Raw genomic sequence first — 23,909 nt, forward strand, 5'->3', positions numbered from 1 at the left:
AAATCAACTCTTCTTCAATAAAATTTTAAAAAATCTTAGGAAGATGATCCTTAGAAGGTTACACATAGATTTACCATACAACTGAGCAATTCCACTTCTAGACATCTAACCACCACCCCCAAAAATGAAAGCATAAGTCCCCACACGCATGAATGTTCATAGCAGCACTATCACTATCCACGATAACTCCAAAGTGGAAAAAACAAAATGCCCATCAACTAATGAACAGATAAACAAAATGTGGTATATCCATACAATGAAATATTAGTCATAAAAAGGAATCAAGTACTCATGCATGCTACAAACTAGATGAACCTTGAAAACCTTATGCTGAAAAAAGCCAGACACAAAAGCCATTTATGGTATGATTGCATCTGTATGCAATGTCCAGAACAAGCAAATATCTAGAGACAAAAAGTAGATTACTGGGAGGGCAGGAAAGGTATAAAACAAGGTGCTATAGGAAGGAAGAAGTAGGGGGTGCAGGGTAGTGTGCAGAAAGTTATTAGATAAGGAGACTCTCAAAAAAGTAAGTTTTAAAATAAACTCTGAAAGACAATCAAGTTGCCAAAGTGATAGATAGGAAGGAGAAGAGCTGGGAAGAGATGCACATGAAGAGCAAGTGCAATGGCCAGAGACTGTGGTAGATTGAGAACTTGAAAGTGGACTAGTGTGGCTAGAGAGTGAGCCAAAGAGGTCGTGGGAGATCAGGCTTCCACTGTAGGCAGGGGTCAGGTTTGCAGCATGTCTGGGCCAGAGTCATCATTTTGGACTTGATCTTGGGTGTATGGAAGGCCACTGAAGGGTTTAAAGCACACGAGTAACCTCATGAGATTTATATTTTAGAAAGATTATCCTTCCTGGGGAAAAGTCTGGAAAGATACATGCCAGACTGTCAACACGAGTCACCTCTGAAGGGCTGAGATGGGGTAAAGTCTGACGGGTAGTTAGCTTTGTCTCTGAACAACTTTGTTTACATCACTTCTGACGATAAATTTTTTTTGTCACTTAGAAACATCAAATTTGTGCTTTCCCATTAAAAAAAAATTATTCTTCTTCCTTCAGTTGTAAGAATGGACTGGATGGCTGAATCTTGAGGGTATTATGCTAAGTGAAATAAACCATGGAGGTTACCAGGGGCTGAAAGGATTGAGGAATGGGGAGTTAGTATTAAATGGGGACAGAGTTTCAATTTAGAGTGCTGACAAAATTCTGGAGATGGATGGTGGTGATGGTTGTACAATGTGGATGTACATAGCAGTACTGAATTGTACGCTTAAAATGGCTACAATGGTATTTTTTACATTTTACATATTTTATCACTGTAAACAAAGAAAAAAAATGGACTGGAGAAGGGCTGGACCAAGTGACAGACATAAACGAGCGACTCAGAACTAGAGTGGCCCACGTGCAGAACCCCAGATTCACAGGGACACAGAGGCGGTGAGATGGACAGATCCAAGTTATATTTTGAAACTGCAACTAATAGGGCTTTAGGAAGAAGAAAAGGAGAAAAGAAGAAAATGTCTAATATCCCAAAGCAGACCGTGAAACAAGGAGTTAGATGCCGCTAGTTTATTCGTATGGAGAAGGCAATGGCATCCCACTCCAGTACTCTTGCCTGGAAAATCTCACGGATGGAGGAGCCTGGTGGGCTGCAGTCCATGGGGTCGCTAAGAGTCGGACACGACTGAGCGACTTCACTTTCACTTTTCACTTTCATGCATTGGAGAAGGAAATGGCAACCCACTCCAGTGTTCTTGCCTGGAGAATCCCAGGGATGGTGGAGCCTGGTGAGCTGCCGTCTATGGGGTCGCACAGAGTCGGACACGACTGAAGTGACTTAGCAGCAGCAGCAGTTTATTCGTAAGGAGACCTCAAGAAGCCCAAGTAGGGCTTAGGGGAGGTGAGGCAAAGAAGAGAAGGGAGGTAGTAAAGGTGTACTGGCCAGCAGACTGTCACTGTGGGCAATTGATGATGGATCATGCTTGGGACCTCTGAAGACTGTGTGGAACACGCCTAGGTGATTTTACTAAGTGGTGAGCCATTGCGTCAGTCTTAGGAAGATGGCTGCTCTTGGGGGCATTAACCCCACCCCACTGCTGGCCTGTCCTGAGTGGGAGCCCCTTATGGATTCCAGTGGTCAGAGAAAGCCCTCAGGCAAAGACTTGCAGCACCTAGAAGCCATAGGTCCCCATAGAGGGGAGTACAGAGGGACAGTGGGACCCCTCCAATGTCTGCTACCAATGTCAAGGGTCTTAGCTTGAGAACTTGTCTGAGGGTGATTCTGTTTCAGGGGACACTGGAGGTGAAGGGTGTAGATGCTGCCACAAGAGACGGAAGGAGCAACTAGAGAAGGAGGAGGGAAGCAGGAAACAGTGGGATTGTGGGAGTGATGAGAAGTGCTGTTTTAAAATGCTTGGTTAATACTTAGCATAAAAAGCTGAAAAATCTTTTTTTCAGACAGTGGGAACTCTTTTGGAAAACAGTTATTAGTTAAATAAAATACACAGTATTAGTTAAAACCAAAAAATAAACACCCTTATCCTGTGCTGTACCACAAGGCTCAGATGTCAAAGATGGAGGAAACATTATTCAACCAGACAACTCACAGTGAGTGAAATAAAAGTTTCCAGTGCAGTCCCACACTCCACCTCTTTCTGACCTTCCACTATATGTAAAATCACACAAATCAATATACTGCACATACCACCTTATAGGAAGGATGCATTTGGGGAGGAAAAAAATCCTAATATTGCCTTTCTTTATATGTTCTTACATGTACAGAAGGTCATTATATTAGTATGTAACCAAGGTCCTTTAGCAATGTCAGGCAGATATTTTTGTTACTATATTTTGCACATGTGCTTTGTTCTTCACACCTCGTTCCAATGGTTTCACAAGATGGAATAAGCTCTTACTTTACCAATTACTTGTAATTTGAAAAATGCAGACATCATTTTTCACTGTCATTGAGGTCTTTATCCACTGTATTAAAAAAACACTGAAAAATAATGCTAAGAGTTTCTATACAAAATGCACGATTTGAATACTGATTTAAATTCTAAATGTTAATACTGCTTAAAACTCTTATTTTTCTAAGAAAAAATTGAAATCCCTAACACACAAGCATTCTTTGGAAATTATAATTCACTAATGCTTAGAATTTTAAAGATTGGTTTTAAAATTGCTCTCACACCTAGTGGAAAGGAAGCCAGATTTAAAAGATACATGTTTACTGAAATATACCTTTTAAAAGAATGCAGTGGGAGAAGAAAATGCATTCCATCACTTCTCATACTATTCTGTTCACAAACTAAAACCCAGAAATAAAGCAAGCATAAACCCAAAAGATTTTTCTTTTGCAAATAAAATATTTTTGCCTCCCTTATCTTACAGTCAGCTCAACTTTTTGTACTTTTCCCCATTTCTCAGACCTGTCCACTGGAAGTGCAATATTGTGGGCCAGCAGACTGATTTATCTACAGAAAACTCATTTCCCTTTGGACATATTCTTCATGAAATCAGAAAGGATGGACCAAGGGGAGAAAAGCAGACAACAGACAGTGTATTTTGGATGTTCTGCCTTTTATCAACTAGGGTGGGCCATGTGATTTCCTTTCAAATTGTGACTGTTCCCTCATGCAACCCAATTTCTGATGACAGAAAAGGCATTTCTGATGTTCTCCTTACTCCTCCTGACGCCAGAAATATCACACTATCTACAAGTAAGACTAAAAAAGCTAGGATAGGACATAATACTTGGAAACTCAACCCCAAGTTATCTTAGCATCTATTCTAACTTGGTCCAAGGGTGATTTCTTGAAAGGTACCCAGAAGCTTCTTTCATCGAAAAAAAGGACATTTTGGTGCATGCAATAACAATAAATGGGCACAAGAAATGTAATTTAACATCTTTCCTTGTGTGTGCACCTGGTTAAACTGGAAATGTTTCTTCACTATTCATTCCTGGCACCAGGCACATAGAAGGCTCTCAGTTCAGTTCAGTTCAGTTCAGTCACTTAGTTGTGTCCAACTCTTTGCAACCCCATGGACTGCAGCACACCAGGCTTCCCTGTTCATCACCAACTCCTGGAGCCTACTCAAACTCATGTCCATCAAATTGGTGATGCCATCTAACCATCTCATCCTCTGTCGTCCCCTTCTCCTCCTGCCTTCAATCTTTCCCAGCATCAGGGTCTTTTCTAGTGAGACAGTTCTTCATATCAGGAGGCCAAAATATTGGAGTTTCAGCTTCAGCATCAGTCCTTCCAATGAATATTCAGGACTGATTTTCTTTAGGATTGACTGGTTGCCTCTCCTTGCAGTCCAAGGGACTCTCAAGAGTCTTCTTCAACATCACATATCAAAAGCATCAATTCTTTGGCACTCAGTTTTCTTTATAGTCTAATTCTCACATCCATACATGACTACTGGAAAAACCATACCTTTGACAATATGGACCTTTGTTGGCAAAGTAATGTCTCTTCTTTTTAATATGCTATCTAGGTTCTTCATAACTTTTCTTCCAAGGAGTAAGCGTCTTTTAATTTCCTGGCTGCAATCACCATTGGTGGTGATTTTGGAGTAAAAAAAAAATAAAGTCTCCCACTCTTTCCATTGTTTCCCTATCTATTTGCCATGAAGTGATGGGACCAGATGCCATGATCTTCGTTTTCTGAATGTTGAGTTTTAAGCCAACTTGTTCACTCTCCTCTTTTCCTTTCATCAAGAAATAGAGTAGCAATCATAGTAAACAAGAGTCTGAGATGCAGTACTTAGATGCAATCTCAAAAATGACAGAATGATTTTTGTTCATTTCCAAGGCACACCATTCAATATCACAGTAATCCAAATCTATGCCCTCACCAGCAATGCTGAAGAGGCTGAAGATGAACGGTTCTATAAAGACTTACAAGATCTTCTAGAACTAATACCCAAAAAAGATGTCCTTTTCATAATAGGGGACTGGAATGCAAAAGTAGGAAGTCAAGAGATACCAGAGTAACAGGCAAATTTGGCCTTGGAGTACAAAATGAAGCAAATCAAAGCCTAACAGAGTTTTGCCAAGAGAATGCACTGGTCATAGCAAACACCCTCTTCCAACAACACAAGAGAAGACTCTACACATGGACATCACCAGATGGTCAATACTGAAATCAGATTGATTATATTCTTTGCAGCCAAAAATGGAGAAGCTATATGTAGTCAGTAAAACTGGGAGCTGACTGTGGCTCAGATCATAAATTCCTTATTGCCAAATTCAGACTTAAGTTGAAGAAAGTAGGGAAAACCACTGGGCCATTCAGGTATGACCTAAATCAAATCCCTTACTATGATACAGTGGAAGTGACAGATAGATTCAAGGGATTAGATCTGATAGAGTGCCTGAAGAACTATGGATGGAGGTGAGTGACACTGTACAGGAGGCAGTGATCAAGACCATCCCCAAGAAAAAGAAATGCAAAAAGGCAAAATGGTTGTCTGAGGAGGCGTTGCAAATAGCTGAGAAAAGAAGAGAAGCTAAAGGCAAAAGAGAAAAGGAAAGATATACCCATTTGAATGCAGAGTTCCAAAAAATAGCAAGGAGAGATAATAAAGCCTACCTCAGTGATCAGTGCAAAGAAATAGAGGAAAACAACAAAATCGGAAAGACTAGAGATACCTTCAAGAAAATTAGAGATACCAAGAGAACATTTCATGCAAAGATGGGCACAATAAAAGATAGAAATGGTATGGACCTAACAAAAGTAGAAGATGTTAAGAAGAGGTGGCAAGAATACACAGAAGGACTATACAAAAAAGATCTTCATGACCCAGATAATCACGATGGTGTGATCACTCACCTAGAGCCAGATAACCCAGAATTTGAAGTCAAGGGGGCCTTAGGGAGCATCACTACCAACAAAGCTAGTGGTGGTGATGGAATTCCAGTTGAGCTATTTCAAATCCTAAAAGATGATGCTCTGAAAGTGCTGTGCTCAATATGTCAGCAAATTTGGAAAACTCAGCAGTGACTACAGGCCTGGAAAAGGTCAGTTTTCATTCCAATCCCAAAGAGAGACAATGCCAAAGAATGCTCGAACTACTGCACAATTGCACTCATCTCACACATTAGCAACATAATGCTCAAAATTCTTCAAGTCAGGCTTCAACAGTACGTGAACCGTGAACTTTTAGATGTTCAAGGTGGATTTAGAAAAGTCAGACGAACCAGTGATCAAACTGCCAACATCTATTGGATCATTGAAAAGGCAAGAGAGTTCCAGAAAAACATCTACTTCTGTTTTATTGACTACCCCAAAACCTTTGACTGTGTGGCTCACAAGAAACTGTGGGAAATTCTGAAAGAGATGGGAATACCAGACCACCTTACCTGCCTCCTGAGAAATCTGTACACAGGTCAGGAAACAACAGTTAGAATTGGACATAGAACAACAGACTGGTTCCAAATCGGGAAAGGAGTAATTCAAGGCTGTGTATTGTCACCTTGCTTATTTAACTTATATGCAGACTACATCATGCAAAATGCTGGACTGGATGAAGCACAAGCTGGAATCAAGATTGCTGGGAGAAATATCAATAACTTCAGATATGCAGATGACACCACTCTTATGGCAAAAAGTGAAGAACTAAAAAGCCTCTTGATGAAAGTGAAAGAGGAGAGTGAAAAAGGCTCTCAATGTTTTCCCAATCTAAGACTAGCAGCAGATGGATGGAGACAGATTGGCATGTTGCCAGCCAAGATTTTTTGATAGATTGTAAACAGAAGAGGCTGAATCACAGGATTAAAAACTAGACCACAATTTCCTTTTACAGACATTTCCATAAGTCATAGGCTTCATCTTTTTAATCAGAGAACAGAATCCTCCAATTGTCAATGTCATTATAATACTAATAGTCTAGCTCTACAACGTTTGATCTGGTGGGGCATGGGAAGGATGGACTTTCTCTTTCTCTCTCCTCAGTTTTGCCATGGAATGGGACAATGTGGTGTCCCTACTGGACTTTACATAATGCTGCATTATATATAGCCCTTGCCTTTTTCTATGCTTTTCCAATCATCTTCAAGATTCCTGCGTTTCTCAGTCCAGCAGAGGGGCCTTCCAGACATCCCTAAACTTAGACTAAATGACTAGTTGTTTCCTCTGCCCAACTGTAAAATAGCAGATTAATTACTTTTTTTAAGGCATTTATTTTTCTTGCCTTTAAACCATTTGTTGAATCACACAGAGAATCCCATCTCTGGATATGCTGATTCAAAATGTTGTAGCTCATGTAAATGCTATTAATGGTCATTTCCAAGAAGTACAATCAAAAGGTTGTCTGTCAAAACACTATAGCACTCTCCCTTGCAATTATGATCTTCTATCTTTCTAGTTCACTTGTTCAAATCCATCTAATATGAATGCCCTTTAACCCAAGATCCTCAATCTATTAACCTTTCCACTCAAATCCTATCAACCGTTCCCTCACAGTGTCACTTTCTCTCTTGTTCATCACTTTCAGCATCTCTGATTCCTTGTGAGAAATCCTACAGGGAGCTGCATAAAATGGTTGTAGATTAAGGGAAGAATAGAGGTAGATACCAACGTAGATTTAAATGTCAAGCACATAACACTCTATTTGGTGGAAGAATATTTGAATTGGCTAACTATCTCTCCAATAAATCCTATCACCAAGTCCTCCTTCGGGTCCTCTAAGGCCCCGAGGTGAAGCTGCCATATTCCTCTCTTCTGTATCACCTGAACCAGATGAATTTATCTTTCTCAGCACCCACCACCACTCAGAGAATTCACCTGTATGTAGCTGAATGTGCCTCCCTCTGCTTGGTGTACCCTTCAAAGAAGGAAACATGGATTACCCATCTGTATATTCCCATGTCTAGCCCCATGCTTGGTTAATAGGGCCCTTGATAAGGTTTTATTGGATGAATGGATGAATCAACGAATGAACAAACTTGACTTTTTTCTCCTCTGCAGAAACAATAAAATAAAACATGCTTGATGAAATGAGGATAACTCATCTGAGTGTATGCGTTTATATGTGCTTATCATCACTACTTAACAAGGGCTATTTAATTTTAACAGGCATAGCATAAAAGGGCTACTCTGAAACAGCCAACTGTATCTTACAGGACTCCTAAACAAACCAAAATCTATCACAGGATTTGAATGCAAACTGGAGAGGAAATTAAAATGTAAAACATGAAACAGCTGTTTGATCAGCTTTTACAATAGACCCTGGACACAGACAATATTCATTTCTTATCTAGATGGGCAAAAATAATCATAGAAAATGGTTTTCCGCAGGACTATTCTTTTTTCTTTTCTGTGCTGAAACACATTCTGCTGCTGCTGCTAAGTCGCTTCAGTCGTGTCTGACTTTGTGCGACCCAATGGACGGCAGCCTACCAGGCTCCCCCGTCCCTGGGATTCTCCAGGCAAGAACAATGGAGTGGGTTGCCATTTCCTTCTCCAATGCATGAAAGTGAAAAGTGAAAGTGAAGTTGCTCAGTTGTGTCCGACTCTTAGCGACCCCATGGACTGCAGCCTACCAGGCTCCTTTGCCCATGGGATTTTCCAGGCAAGAGTACTGGAGTGGGTTGCCATTGCCTTCTCCGGCTGAAACACATAGAATGATCTAATTAATGATATCAAACTTCTAGAAGCACAGAATAATGGTATTCAAAAAATTTTAAAGCACTGTATAATATATAAATACCTAGTAAACAGTGGTAGGCATAAAGCATTAATTGCAAAAGTGGTTTGCCTGCATGTTATAGGGAGAAAGAAGAGCAAGAGAGCAAGAATGCCACTTCTGAAATTTTATAAAACTAAAGAACATTTACAAAAACTAGTACCTACAACTTCATTAAATTACAGCTCTGAACTGGTGAAGATCCCTGGTTTTCTTTGTGTTGTGTCAAAGATGGAAAAATACTGGCTTCCTAGAGAAGTAACTAAGAAGCCCATTATTAAAATTCTACCTTAATATTGACAAAACTTTCTTGGAGTCACAATTTTGTGATCATTACGAAATGCCTTAAAATGATTCCCAACACTTATGTCTAGGACTTTCCTAAAGAAGTAATCAGAATTATGCACAAAGGTTTAGGTACAAGGACATTCACAATAGCTTCATTTAAAATAGAAATTTGGAAACAATACAAATGTTCAGCAATAGAAGATTGGTAAATAAATACAATCAGATGAAGTAATATAAAGTTATTAATATTGTATAGAAGAGAATTTAAGACATGGTTAAACATTCATAATATGTTGCTATTTATGTTAAAAGGACTACCAGTGAGTATGGTAAATCCAGTAGATGGCTTACAAATAGGAAATACAGGTGACAATTGTAACAGTGGCTTTTTTTGTAGGAATCAATTATAGACAATTTTTGTTTTCTTTCTGCTCCTTTCTGTAATTTACACATTTTCACAATGAGTATGTATTATTCCTCAATTCACATTATTAAAAAACATTCCTACCTCTCCAAAAAAAAAAACTCCTTAAGCTGTAAATAACCAAGAACGAATGTGATTTCATCTTTCATTTTCATCAGTGGCCTGTCTTCCTAAAAATTTCCGAGGGAACTTTGGTTATTAATTTGATTATTAACTCTTTACCCGAAGTTATGTGAAAGGGGGCCGTGTTGGATAACAAAATTTTTCCAAAGAATTTGTTGCTTTAATGTAAAAAACTGGAAAACAACCCCAAAAAGTAAGATAGAATTAAACATAATTATAAAGACACAATTTAAGACAGAAACAGGACTGGGATCACAGGAATTAAAAAAATACAAAAGATGAGGTCAGTATTCCAAATTCACTATGAATGAATCATTGGAAATGTCTGCGAAATAAATTAAAAAGGGGGGCGTGTTATTTAGGTTGGAAGGAGAACAAATAAAATTAAGGACCTAGAAGGACACTTTCAGCATTGTGCAATTCTGACAAATGTGTTTTTTTTTTTAAGTTTATAACAAGTTTTTAAGACTGCTTGAGGTACAAGGTGCAAATGGATGTTTCTCAAAATGAATGAACATACAAATCATTATATATTAAAAAGCAGTATGTACATGTCAATCCCAAACTCCCTAACTGTCCTTTTCCCCCAGCCTTCTCCCCTGTGTGTGTTTAGTAGCTCAGTCATGTCCAACTCTTTGTGGTCCCACGGACTGTAGCCCACCAGGCTCCTCTGTCTATGGAACATCACTAGAGTGAGTTGCCATTTCCTACTCCAGGGAATCTTCCCGACCCAGGGATCAAACCTGTTTCTCTTGTGTCTCCTGCATTGGCAGGCGGATTCTTCACCACTAGCACCACTAGTTTCCTTCTCTAAGTTTGGGAGTCTGCTTCTGCTTTATAAATATGTTCATTTGCATCATTTTTTAGATTAAATGTTGAAGCTGATGATGAGTCCAGAGTAAAAAATGAGCCAGGTAAGAGATGACTAACATAAGATCAAGAATGTAAACTTCTGACTTAAAATGGAAATTAACCAGAATATGACATTTAAGATGCCATTAAACAGAGACTCTGGTAACATAACTAACATTTGAAAGGTCAAACTTTGACCTTGCTTTCTGATTTTGCCCTCTCTCTCACAGAACAAGTTTCAATGAAAACTCTTATATTACAGAATAGGATGAACTATTCACTTTGTGTTTGAGATTGCTCAAGATGCATGTTTGTCATTTAGTAAGCTGGGTCACAACCCTTAGGGAGAAAATCTCTTTGATCTTATTTTTCTAAAAAGGAAAATTTTAAATAAAATCAGGTCCTTCCATTTCAACTATGAAACTTCAAGGGGAAAATACTAATTAATTTTTGTGATACCTCTTTTCTAGGTGTTTTCTCAGTAAAACAGAAGAACTTCTTCCCATTCTTGCCTCCCCCCACTTTCTCTTGCAATCTGCTTTGAGCTTCAGGATAACTCAATTCGTTATAATCAGCTAATCACCTCTCAACCTCTTCCTGAATTACTACCCATCTCTTGGTTTCTTCAGCTCTAGGGCTGCCCATCTTATCTTTTTAGCAAAAACTGTCAATGCTTCCTTAGTTCCAAACCACTGAAAAACGTAACAAACTCACTTTGCTCTTCAACATTTCATTGCTTGATCCTGCCCTCCTCCTTCCAAATTTATTACCCATATCTCCCTAGCCTAGTCTCTTAGACTTATTATACTTTTTACCTTATTATAAATAGAAATATCACCTGTAAACTGGAGCCTATGGCCTTATGATTTATATTATTCCTCCCATCTTTAAAGCCTCTCCTTCTCTACCAACCCCAAACCTTGACTGTTCTTCAGGAACTGTTCCAATTTCACACCTCTAAGAAGAACTTCTCCAACTCCTGGGGTCTTCTGTGATTTACTTGGGTTCCACAGTACAGAACTCAATTATTTATTATTTCTAGTCATTTCTTATTGCCTGTATATGCTGGTCTTGTGTCTGCAATTGCATTTTAAGTTTTCTGAGAGTAATAACTTGGTCTTACAGAAGACTTTCTGTACCTCCCTTAAGTAAACTGACAGATGAAGATTTGAGATCATGGCTTACAGATCTTCGTTTTCTGTAGTACTTTGTTTACTGAGTTAACCAAAGAGACTGAACATGGATCCGTTTTGTAAACTTGAAAGTAAAAACAGTGCATTCAAAATGTTAGTCATTTTTATCTTCCACATAGCTTCATTTAGTCAGGTTCTTGTTCCAACTGCCCTTTCTCCTAAAGCTGAGGGTTCATCCTCCAGAACAGGGACTTTATTCACTGGAAAACCAGGTGCTGTCACTAATAGATAAAACTAAAGATGTTTCCATCTTCAGTCATCAATGACTCTATTAGAGCAAAAAAAAATTTTTTCTGCACCACGTGGCATGCAGGATTTCTGTTCCTCTACCAGGGATTGGAGCCATGTTCCTCTGAAGCGAAAGCACAGAGTCCTAAGCACTGGACCACCAGGGAATTCCTTAGAACATGTTTTTAGCTCAGAAGAAATTTATGGGATTTGGATGGTCAAAGTCAGGAAAAAATTTTATACCATTATCAAGGGAATTACTGACTTCTAGTCAGTGAAAGTCACTCAGTCTTGTCTGACTCTTTGTGACCCTATGGAATAGTCCATGGAATTCTCCAGGCCAGAATACTGGAGTGGGTAGCCATTCCTTTCTCCAGGCAGTGGCTAAGTGGCTTCAGTCATGTCCGACTCTGTGCAACCCTATAGACAGCAGCCCACCAGGCTCCCCTGTCCCTAGGATTCTCCAGGCAAGAATTCTGGAGTGGGTTGCCATTTCCTTCTCCAATGCATCAAAGTGAAAAGTGAAAGTGAAGTCGTTCAGTTGTGTCCTACTCTTAGAGACCCCATGGACTATAGCCTACCAAGCTCCTCCGTCCATGGGATTTTCCAGACAAGAGCATTGGAGTGGGTTGCCATTGTCTTCTCCACTTCCTTCTCCAAGGATCTTCTCAACCCAGGGATCAAATCCAGGTCTCCCACATTGCAGGCGGATTCTTTACCAGCTGAGCCACCAGGGAAGCCCCAAAATACTGGAGTGGGTAGCGTATCCCTTCTCCAGGGGATCTTCCAGACCCAGGAATCAAACTAGGGTCTCCTGCATTGCAGGCAGATTCTTTACCAGCTGAGCTACTGGAGACGTCCCTTAAAAGCTAAGCTCAAGAAGCTTGGGGCCCTTGAAAAATGATAATGCTGTACTTTCCACATGAGGAAATTTCCAAAGTATTCTGTTATGGGGACAAAACCCCTCATCCTGAACATGGCCTCTCTATTTGGCTCAGTTTTGGGGACCTAGAAGTGTATTCAATCTTGTACATTTCCAAGATCCCCTCAGTTAAGCCCTGCCTGCTGACTTGTAAAAATAGCAGAGTTAACACTGATTGAGCATCCCAAAAGTTAGCCCCAGAAACATCACTCCACTTAATAAGTGAATATCTGGTGGCTGAGCAAGTAGGTAACTAACCAAAGCTATACAGTTAGGGACACAGGTAGGATCTGAACCCAACTGTTAGGCTCCTAGGGTTTTTGCATTTAACTTCTGTGTTATCCTGCTTCCTCCAGGAAGTAAAAAGTTAGTCCCATCCTTCTAATAGATCTCTCGTTGTAAGGCTTACCATCTCTGAGCCCAAAGCCTAAGAAGACCCACAATCTTGATCAAGGGATTCTATCAATTTAATTCAATTTCTGGGGGCTAAGGTGAGCTGGGTTCTTTGCTAACACCAGAGAAAGGGAGATATATTGTACAAAGTCTTTGATTTTCAGCAGCCTATGGTCAGGTGAAAGTTCACGGATGCTTAAATAGGTAATTTAAACATGGTAAGTGAGATCCAGTAATAGACACACACATGGAACACTGCTAAGACTATATGTATAATGGCCATCAAATCCAAAGATGAAACTAAAGTTAGTGTGAGTTCCAATTCAGAATGACATGCTACTGTACACATTTCATTTGTCCCAGGTGTCCCAGGTGACATTATACTATAACCTTGCCACCTGTAATAATTCAATATTACCTAAATCTAAATGTTATTTAAAATGCAGAAGTTCTAATTCAGTGTACATCAGTTAAGGGCATTCTTGACAAGAATAAAGAAATGTACAAAAATTAGAATTCGGTGATAGCAACATTTGCTGCCATTACTGATATCTGGAGAAATGCTTGATACTGGAACATTTTATTGACTTTATTGTGTCACTAGAACATGAAAATGCCACTGAAGCCCAAAATATTAGAGAAATAAGTTAGAAACTAAATTATCTCATCAAGTTCATAGGATAAATTTGAGTCAGATCTCATCTGTATATTTATTGACAAAAATGTAGAAATCATCAAAGCAGCTGATTTATTCTTTTTTCTTTTCCTTTTGCCCTATTGATTGCATTTAAATGCAGATTTTTTTTCCAGTGATAATCCAGAAATCTGTATACTCTGCCTTTCTTTATCTCTTAACCATTTTAAAGTTGAAGTATATTTAATGTACAATGCTGTGTTAGTTTCAGGTGTACATCAAAGTGATTCAGATATGTGTATATATATGCATATTCTTTTTCAGATTCTTTTTCATTATAGGTTATTACAAGATATTGAATATGGCTCCCTGTGCTATGCAGTAGGTCTTTATTGTTCATCTATTTTATATATAGTAGTGTGTATCTGTTAATCCCAAACAACTAATTTATCTCTCCCCCATCACTATCCCCTTTGGTAACCATAAATTTATTTTCTATGTCTGTGAGTCTATTTCTGTTTTGCGAATAAGTTCACTTGTATCATTTTTTATATTCCACATATAAGTGATATCACATAAATTTTTCTTTCTCTGTCTGACTTACTTCACTTAGTATGATAATCCCTAGGTCCATCCATGTTGTTGCAAATGGCATTTTCATTCTTTTTTTATGGCTGAATATACGTGTGTGTGCTCAGTCGCTTCACTTGTGTCCAAGTCTTTGTGACTCTATGGACTGTAGCCTTCCAGGTGCCTCTGTCCATGGGATTCTCCAGGCAAGAGTACTGGAGTGGGTTGTCATACCCTTTTCCAAGGGATCTTCCTGACCCAGGGATTGAACCCATGTCTCTTACATCTCCTGAATTGGCAGGTGGATTCTTTACCTGCTGAGCCATCAGGGGAGCCCACATATATACACCACATCTTAAATTCGTTCATCTGTTGATGGACATTTAGGTTACTTCCATGTCTTGGCTATTGTAAATAGTGCTGCTATGAACATTGCTGTGCATTTATCTTTTTGAATCAGAGTTTTTTCTGGGTATAGGAGCTGGATTTCAGGATGATATGGCAACTCTATTTTTAGTTTTTAAGGAACCTCCATACTATTCTCCATAGTGGCTGCACCAATTTACATTCCCACCAACAGTGTAGGAGGATTCCTTTTTCCCCACACCCTCTCCAGCATTTATTATTTGTAGACTTTTTAATGATGGGCATTCTGGCTGGTGTAAGATCAACTACTCATTGTGGTTTTGATTTGCATTCCTCTAACAATCAGCATATTCAGCATCTTTTCATGAGCATGTTGGCCACCTGTCTTTGGAGAAATGTCTATCTAGCTCTTCTGCCCATTTTTTGATTGAGACTTTTTTTTAATATTAAGGTGTATGAGCTATAAAACAAATGATTTGCAAACTGATGACATACATATCACTCACATTACTCAATATATATGTCTTTTCCACTGTTCCAACATGAACAAATTATATCAAAACAAATCCTAAATTATTGCTACAGACTGGAAGGAACTGTTCCAGTAGTGACATTTTCACTGGGAACAGAAGAAATTAGCAGTGGTAGAGTACAGAGGTTAAGAGCATGGCATTTATTGTGGTTTTACCACTCACTAGCTATGTCACCTTAAGAAAAATTGGTAACCTTTTGATGACTTAGTTTTCTCATCTGGAGAGTAGGAATAATAAAGGTATCTACTTCATAAAGTGGTCTAGAGGGGTAAAGGAGAAAATGCATGTAAAATGCTTGGAATGGGGCTTAGGATCTGGCAAGCACACAGTAGACCTTGCTATTATTGTTAATCAGGCCAACAAAATGGCCTCTAACCACTAGTGGATGTGAAGTGTCAGTGTGCGGCCAACTCCACTGTCAAACTTTAGCTGGAGGAGGTGGCTAGTGGCTTAGTGGCTGTGCATGTACATGTACCAACACACACACACACTCATGGAATATTGTCTTATAACAAGGCTGTGTTTCACAGCCCTACTTTTTTGGCTTGTATATGATTTACCAACACAGATGATGTAAGAAACGTAGCAGCTAAACTGAAAGAAAAATCTGAAATTCTAATTATTTTTTGTATATAGTTAAGAGATAAATATGTCAGAAATTCTAAACACAGAACAGATTTCTACACTAAGAGTTTGAATTCATCCAGTGCCTGGCAGATGCTAATATTAAGATCACCTCACTGTTACTCAATTTAACATACAGACAGCACTCAAAATGCTGACTCTTCTATTATTGTTACATAATTGATATTATTCAAGAGATAAATAATAATCTCATTTATTATTTCTTATAATTAAGACGGGTGTCAGGTGGCTGAAATGAAGACCAGATCAGGAAGGGAATAGCAGCCAGGCTGGGGTAGTGATGAAATACAGATAGAGGGCTTTGAAAATTTCTTCTGATAAGGAACACAATGGGTTTGGTGGCTCTGAAGCCCAGGATAAGCCTGAGTTCTCAGACTCCTCACTGGAGGGACTGAAGGGATGGGGGTGGGGCAGGATGAGGTCAGAATGATGCCTGTATAGATCCTGTAGTCACCTTATAAATGCCTCACAGCAAGAAAAATGACTGGTCAGTAAAGAGGAAGACATGATTACAGAGATGCCTGCTTCTGCTCTCAAGATGAAAAAACTCTAGAAGCTAAAAAAAAGCATGTCTTTTCCAAAAAGACAAGCTGTCTTTTTAGTACAACTTGTCGCCATAATGGCCTCTTGTGTACAGTCTTTTATGTGCGTTCTTTCTAATCCTAGCAACAAGCTCTCGGCCAATAACGGCACTGGGAATCTCATTTTAAAAGGCAGCTGAAGAACAGAGAGGTGAGGGAAATTTTAAGGTGACGCAATAGCTAAGTATAGGAAACGGAATTCATAACGAGTCTGTTTGACGTCTGACCTATGCTCTTTTAACATTGCATACTGCCTCTTTATAGCCTATCTTTGGGATATACACATTTCCAAGCACTTCCATCCAATTACCATTTCTTAGAACATTCAGGTGGGTTATAGGTGTCCGGGAAGTTCTCCATCTTTCTTCATCAAAGGTGAGGCGGGGGCTTTGCCATTAACACACAGGCCTCATCTGCCTATCACATCCCTCAACTCATGATCCCCTGTGGGCCCTCTGTGATGCACCCTGCCTAGGCCAGTCCCTGCAGCCTTCAGCAGGCTTGCCCCCTGGCCCTTCTGGCTGGACAGATTACCTTCCAGGTGTTGATTACCACTTGGAAGGCTGACTTTGACTCTTCCAGGCTGTTAGCCGAGTGCCTGCCATCCTCAGATGGCCAGATCACTTCTCTCAAGCCTGGAAAAAAATTCTCCTTTCTGTTTCAAGTTTCCCTTTTTTAGCTTTTATTTTGAGGCTTGAGCAAGAGCCATTCCAGAATTGCAAAAGATAGTTTCCATGGTTCTACCAAACCACACATTAAAATCGAGACTCGGAACAGAAGCCGTATGCTGTTGTCCAGCTCCATGTGGGAAATGCTATTACTCTGCCAAGTCCCCAGAGATGACCTGCTCCTTGGGTGAAAGAGATGTCAGCAGGTGCGTGTTTATATGCCACACTCATTTCCCCAAACAAAAAGCTGTTCTACAGTCGCCTTGGAATTTTTCAAACACTAAAAAAAAGGTTATATATTAACCATCCGTACCCCCAGTCCATCTCTGCTTATGCCAAAGGGAGTGATTAAAATTTGCTGACAGCTTCGAAAACTATCAGAGAACTACCAGAATGGCCCAAGTTTAATAATTAACAAAGTTAACTGTGTCAGTCACCAACCAATCCTAAAATTCTGATTTTACCATTTTCCCCTTACTCAATAAGATTTGGCAGGACATGCAAAAGGGTCAGGAGTAAGTGGATGTGAATTTCAGATGCAACTGCTGTTTTGTGGGGAATATGTTAAAGTTTGTTCATTTAACACATTTATTAAGTGCTAACTAGGCCAGGCAGAGCTCTGGAGCTGGAGTTTGGGGGTTCTCCAGGAGACATAGAAACACTTCCCAGGGTTCCAGGGGCTTACAGACTAGTGGAGGAGAAAGTGATTGAACAAGAAATGACACTAAAATGTGAACAATTAAAAACTCAAGGAAAAGAACAAGACGGCAGAGGAGAGTTAAACAAAGGCATCTCAACCTATTTGGAGGGATTTGGGAAGGCTGTCCCCAGTAAATGACATACGAGCTAAGATTTGAGATTAACCAAGTTTTTTTCCGGAGAAGGCAATGGCAACCCACTCCAGTACTCTTGCCTGGAAAATCCCATGGGCAGAGGAGCCTGGTAGGCTGCAGTCCTTGGGGTCGCTAGGAATCAGACATGACTGAGTGACTTCACTTTCACTTTTCACTTTCATGTATTGGAGAAGGAAATGGCAACCCACTCCAGTGTTCTTGCCTGGAGAATTCCAGGGACAGGGGAGCCTGGTGGGCTGCCGTCTATGGGGTCGCACAGAGTCGGACATGACTGAAGTGACTTAGCAGCAGCAAGTGTTTTTCAGTTTCTGTTTCCTCATCTCTCTCATCAAGCTATAAAGACTGAAATATCTTCCTCCCAGTAGAGGAGGTGAGCACCCCCTCAACCAGTTCCATCCTAGGCATCCTCTCTTCTCTCTCCACTTTTGGTTTGGGTCATTTCACAGACTTCAGGGGCTTCAGCTAAAACGTCTCTGTCACACAAATCTGTCAGCCCAACCTGTTCTTGGCACTTGCAGCTGCTAGACATCTCTCCCTGGGTGTTCTATCAGCACCTTCAATTCTAGATGCTCCATCTTTCCCCAAACCTGCTCTTCTGCACATTCCTCTTTTTGTAGATCATATTCCTGTCACTTGACATATCACTTTGTGAATGAAAAATCATTAGTGGCTATTCATTGACCACGTGTGTGCTAAGTCACTCACTCATGTCTGACTCTTTGTGACCCTCTCCTCTGTCCATGGGATTCTCCAAGCAAGAATGCTGGAGTGGATTGCCATGCTCTCCTCCAGGAGATCTTCCTGACCCAGGGATCAAACCCACATCTCTTATGTCTCCTGCATTGGCAGGTGGGTTCTTTACCACTAGCACTACCTGGGAAGCCCCCAACATTAGCCACTCAGTCGTGTCTAACTCTTTGCGACCAAATGGACTGTAGCCCGCCAGGCTCCTCTGTCCATGAGATTTCCTAGGTAAGAATACTAGAGTCAGAAGCCATTCTCATCTCCAGGGAATCTTCCTGACCTAGGGATTGAACCTGGGTCTCCTGCATTGTAGGTGGATTCTGTACCATCTGAGCCACCAGGGAGCTAAGTCTTTGGGTGATGACATACAAGGCTACCTACAACTCATCCCAACCCACCTCTGTAGCTTGGTCTCCCACAAGTTCCCCTCAATCCTCCACACTGAAGTTTTTTCTTTTTTTTTTTAAAGAATTTTTCCTGTGGAAAATTTTTAAAGTCTTAATTGAATTTGTTACAACATTGCTTCTGTTTTATGTTTTGGGGTTTTTTGCCTTGAGGCATGTGGGATCTTAGCTCCCCGACCAGGGACTGAGTCTGCAACCCCCTGCATTGGAAGGCCAAGTCTTAAACCATTGAAACACCAAGGAAGTCCCTGTGCTAAAGTTCTTATCTTTCCTAAGCATGAGAATATCTCACATATTTTTGATTTAAGCTATTCTTTAGCTTCAGATACTTTCTTCACCCAGTCTCCTGGTGAATTCATATCCATTCCTTAAGATCTACTTCACCATCCCTGTGAAGTCTGCTTGGATATTCTCAGGCAGAGTTCAACATTCACCTAGAGTTCAACATTCACCTTTCCTATAACCTTCAGTAGGAGGTCCTAGGAAAAGGCATATATCGTAGGTCTTTAGTACCACTCGTTCACAACTCTGCCTCCCACATCAGCTTGTGAGTACCCCAGGGGCAATGGCTCTGACTAACTCATCTTTCCTTCCCTTTTCGATAGGATGCGGGACAGGAAGCAAATATTCCTTGAATGAATGGATAATGAACTAATGAATGGACCTCTTTTGTGGCACCTACCACTTTCTACCTTGTATTGTCTTTGTCTGGATACCTCATCTCTTTTCCTAGACTGACAAATCTTCCAGGACAAGAAAAATGTGATCTAGTTTTGCATCCTCAACCACAGCCTGCCCTAATGTGTACTGTTTGAATAAATGAGCAAAACTCTTGTAATCCCTTGTGTCATACATATATCAGACTTTGCAAAGCCATTTTCACACACATTGCTTCACCTACCTTTTAGATGATCTTGTAATCTAGTGATTGTGTCATACATATATCAGACTTGGCAAAGCCATTTTCACACACATTGCTTCACCTACCTTTTAGATGATCTTGTAATCTAGTGATTGTGTCATACATATATCAGACTTTGCAAAGCCATTTTCACACACATTGCTTCACCTACCTTTTAGATGATCTTGTAATCTAGCTATGACTAGTTGGAGTTATCCTCACATAGCAGATAAAGCAATTGAGTAAGGCCTTGGAACCGTGCTTTCTCAGTTTTTAGAACAAGGCCTATTCCATGTGACATTCTTGAGAAAAGGCAGATCTACTCACCAGTCCCTTGTTTGGAGAGTTTGGGAGTCAAAAGCAGAGATTCACCACTGCTTGTAAAAAAATAGCTAAACCCTTATCTATCCTTCCAGTATGAGTCTTACATGAATAATTTGAGTGAGCGTGAAGGTTTAGAGAATGAATCAGAAAAAAAAAAAATAAAGGGGGAAACTAAGAATTGGAACACGTTAGACATAGTTTGGGTAAGAAAAGGACTTTGAAGGCCTAGAAAGAGAGGTTTCCTCTTCCGTAAGATGGGAGTGCTGTGCAAGGCAGCACGGACACACACCGAATTCCTCTAGGAGAAATGATGTCTAAAATACTGAATGAAAATGGAATCTATATAGCCAGAGCCCACCACAGCATGCTGTTGTACTTAAAGCATCTGTAGCCCTGTGCACAGAGCCTGGCATGGGTGAGCTAGGGGAGGGGGTGGGGGGACCCGGCAAACAGAAGGGATAGCCTGAGATCTGACTCAAAGGTGAAGAAAGCTGGAATGGAGGCATGGCATCCAACATCCAGCACCTTGCTTTCTTTACCTGCCACAAGAGAATCTGAGCGCCTCTGCCCTGCCTGCCCAGCAGGAAGCAAGTTGGAGGCCGGCTCCTGACGTCTGGTTAGGGCACGTCTTAGTCAACACAGTGGTGGATTTTGGAGGTGTCCTCATAATTGCTCAAGTATCAGGAGGTCCTGGGGGTTGGACCAAAGCATTCTCAGAGGTCTGTGAGACAGGCTGTTCTGGAAGCATCACTTAATATTCCACTGACCCCTCCCCATAGGATCTGGCTGACTTTCTTCAGAAGGTGGGTTCCCCCGCTGACCCCATCCATCTTCTGGTGTCTGTTTCTCGAGGCCCAGTCCCACCTCCCTTCCCCGTGTGTAAGAGGGTACTTTCTGTCCCCCATCCCTTCTAAGCTTTTTGGCCACCCTGCACTGAGTGTGGGGGCGAGGAGAAGAAGGGGCAGAAGGAGAGGAGACATTCGACAAGAAGGCATTTGACAAGAAGGCCCTGCAGCCGCAGGTAGACCCATGGAAATCGTGGAATCAGAAAGAATCAGGGTCAGGAGGGTCGATACCCCAGGGTCCAATCCCTTCTTTTTGAACGGGAAGCTGTTCAAGGTCGTTTTCCTGGTTCCAGAATAACAACACGTCGTGGTCCGTGCCTGCTCTGAGTGAGGAGGGTGTAGAGTGTCCAGGTCGGGCTGGAGCAAAAGGACTGACCTTTGCTTGGGGCAAGCGACTGACCTTTATGCCACCCCCGGTAAGAGTCTCTCCCCTGCCCGTTTTCTCACCACCACCACCCTCTGTCCCCGCCCCCCGGCGCTTTGAAAATTTCAGCAGTCTCAGGCTTGGCAGCTGTCCGGGGCAGAAGTTCAAAGTCTAGCCCCAGACCTTCAAAAGACATCCTCCAGATTCTGTCCGGGGAGGGGAGGGGGCCACCAAATCCTTCTCCCATTGAGGGAGGATTCTGTGTGCGACGCTTGGGACCCTCTAGATCCCCTCCAGCGCACGGAGAGTCTAGGGGCTCCGGGGGATACGCCGCCGCACTGCCGCCCCGCATGCCTCCCCGGGCGGCCACTTGTCGGAGCCCTGGGAGGGGGAAAGAGGGCGCGCAGCCGCCACTGACCTGAGATGCCGCCCCCCACCACGATCACGTCGCATTTGCTGCTCATGTTGCTCGCCCCTCTCCGGGCCACCCGGGTGCCAGCTGCTTCGGTGTCTGGATCTCGGCCCCCGCCTGCAGCGCTGCCCCCGCGCACTAGCGCCTCCGCCGAGCGCCTATATTGGCGGCCCAGGGCTTCGGGTCGCAGAGCCCCGCCCGCCCGCCCGCCTACGCGCCGGCGGGGCTAGAGCGCACCGCCCCCGTTCCCGCCCGGAGGTCTGCGGCTCAGATCTGGGGAGGGTGGACGCCAGGGCAGAAAGGTCACCCAGGGCCCCCAACAGTCCATCCCCAGGGCCACCACTCCCCGTTGGCCTTATGCACTGCACGGTATTTTCCCATCAGCTTCCCTGGTGCGCTGTTCAGCTTGGGGGCTGGGAGGATGGCAGATCGGGATGTCCTCCTCCAGCACCTCAAATGACTCCCTGGAATGGAGCAGTAAAGTGAAGTGAAGTCGCTCAGTCGTGTCTGACTCTTTGCGACCCCATAGACTGTAGCCTACCAGGCTCTGAGGAGCCTCTCAATCCATGGAATTTTCCAGGCAAGAGTACTGGCGTGGGTTGCCATTTCCTTCTCCACGGGATCTTCCCAACCCAGGGATCGAGCCCGGTTCTCCCGCATTGCGGGCAGATGCTTTAGTGTCTGAGCCACCAGGGAAGCCAGTAGAGAAGGGCAAACATAATGTGAAGGCATTTCTGGTACCAGGCACCATCCTCAGCATTTTACATGCATAATTCCAGTTAAACCTTACAACAACCCATTTTATGGATGAGGAAAGTAAGATAAAGTCGTTAAGGAGGGGCAAAGACAAGAGAAAGAGTCAGAAATCATATAATAAACGAATCGCCAGTCCAGGTTCAATGCAGGATACAGGAAGCTTGGGGCTGGTGCACTGGGATGACCCAGAGGGATGGTATGGGGAGGGAGGTGGGAGGGGGGTTCAGGATGGGGAACACGTGTACACCCGTGGCAGATGCATGTTGATGTATGGCAAAACCAATACAATATTGTAAAGTAAAAATAATAATAATAATAAATTTTTTTAAAAAGTCAAAAAAAAAAAAAAAAAAACAATTTCCTGAGGGCTAGGAAGATTCTAAGCCCTACCTTGATCTGCTACCGGATTGTTATTATCTTGGCATTGTACTTGAATGGGAAATAGATGGGGAGAGAACGAAAACAGTGACAGACTTTATTTTCTTGGGCTCGAAAGTCACTGCAGATGGTTACTGAAGCCATGAGATTAAAAGATGCTTGCTCCTTGGAAGAAAAGCTATGATCAACCTACACAGCATATTAAAAAGCAGATACATTACTTTGCCAACAATGGTCCATCTAGTCAAAGCTATGGTTTTTCCAGTAGTCATGTATGGATGTGAGAGTTGGACCATATAGCTGAGTGCCGAAGAACTGATGCTTTTTTTTTGTATAGCAGAGTTTTATTAAAGTATAAAAAGGGACAGAGAAAGCGTCTGACACAGACATCAGAAGGGGGACAGAGAGCGCCCCCTTCACTAGTGTTAGCAAGGGAGCTATATACTTTTTAATTAATTATTACAATAAATCAAAAAATGTCTCAAAGTTGTAAAGATCTTACTAGATCCACTCTCATAATTTACATTTTAAGATAACAGGATTAGCCAGAAGGTTCTCAGGAAGAGAAACTGTCCTCAAGCAGGATATGTTGTTATATAATCCTTAGTACAGAGTTCAAACTGAGTTATTTGTTGTGTAATCATCAGTTCCGGGCTTAAAGAAAAAAATATTTAATGTGACTAAGACTAAGGAATGTAAGGAAAAAAAAAAGATGTTTGCCCTTTCCTCCTCCTTGAGAATTCCAGACCCCTATCTCCTCCTCAAGAGCCCCAGACCCGTTTCTCCTTGAGGACCCTGGACTTTTTA

The 23,909-nt window shown here is 41.6% G+C and overlaps 1 protein-coding gene across 1 annotated transcript in view; it reads right to left on the bottom strand.

Annotated features, from left to right (window-relative positions):
- Positions 1-22,146, bottom strand: part of MAOB (monoamine oxidase B) — a 118,674-nt gene extending 96,528 nt beyond the window's left edge. Inside the window, exon 1 of the mRNA XM_025277115.2 lies at positions 21,975-22,146. Coding sequence (XP_025132900.1) covers positions 21,975-22,020 — 46 coding nt within the window. The 5' untranslated portion in view covers positions 22,021-22,146. The remainder of the gene's footprint in view (positions 1-21,974) is intronic.
- Between the last annotated feature and the right edge of the window lie 1,763 nt (positions 22,147-23,909).

The sequence above is a fragment of the Bubalus bubalis genome, chromosome X (assembly GCF_019923935.1).
Source record: "Bubalus bubalis isolate 160015118507 breed Murrah chromosome X, NDDB_SH_1, whole genome shotgun sequence".
Lineage (NCBI taxonomy): Eukaryota > Metazoa > Chordata > Mammalia > Artiodactyla > Bovidae > Bubalus > Bubalus bubalis.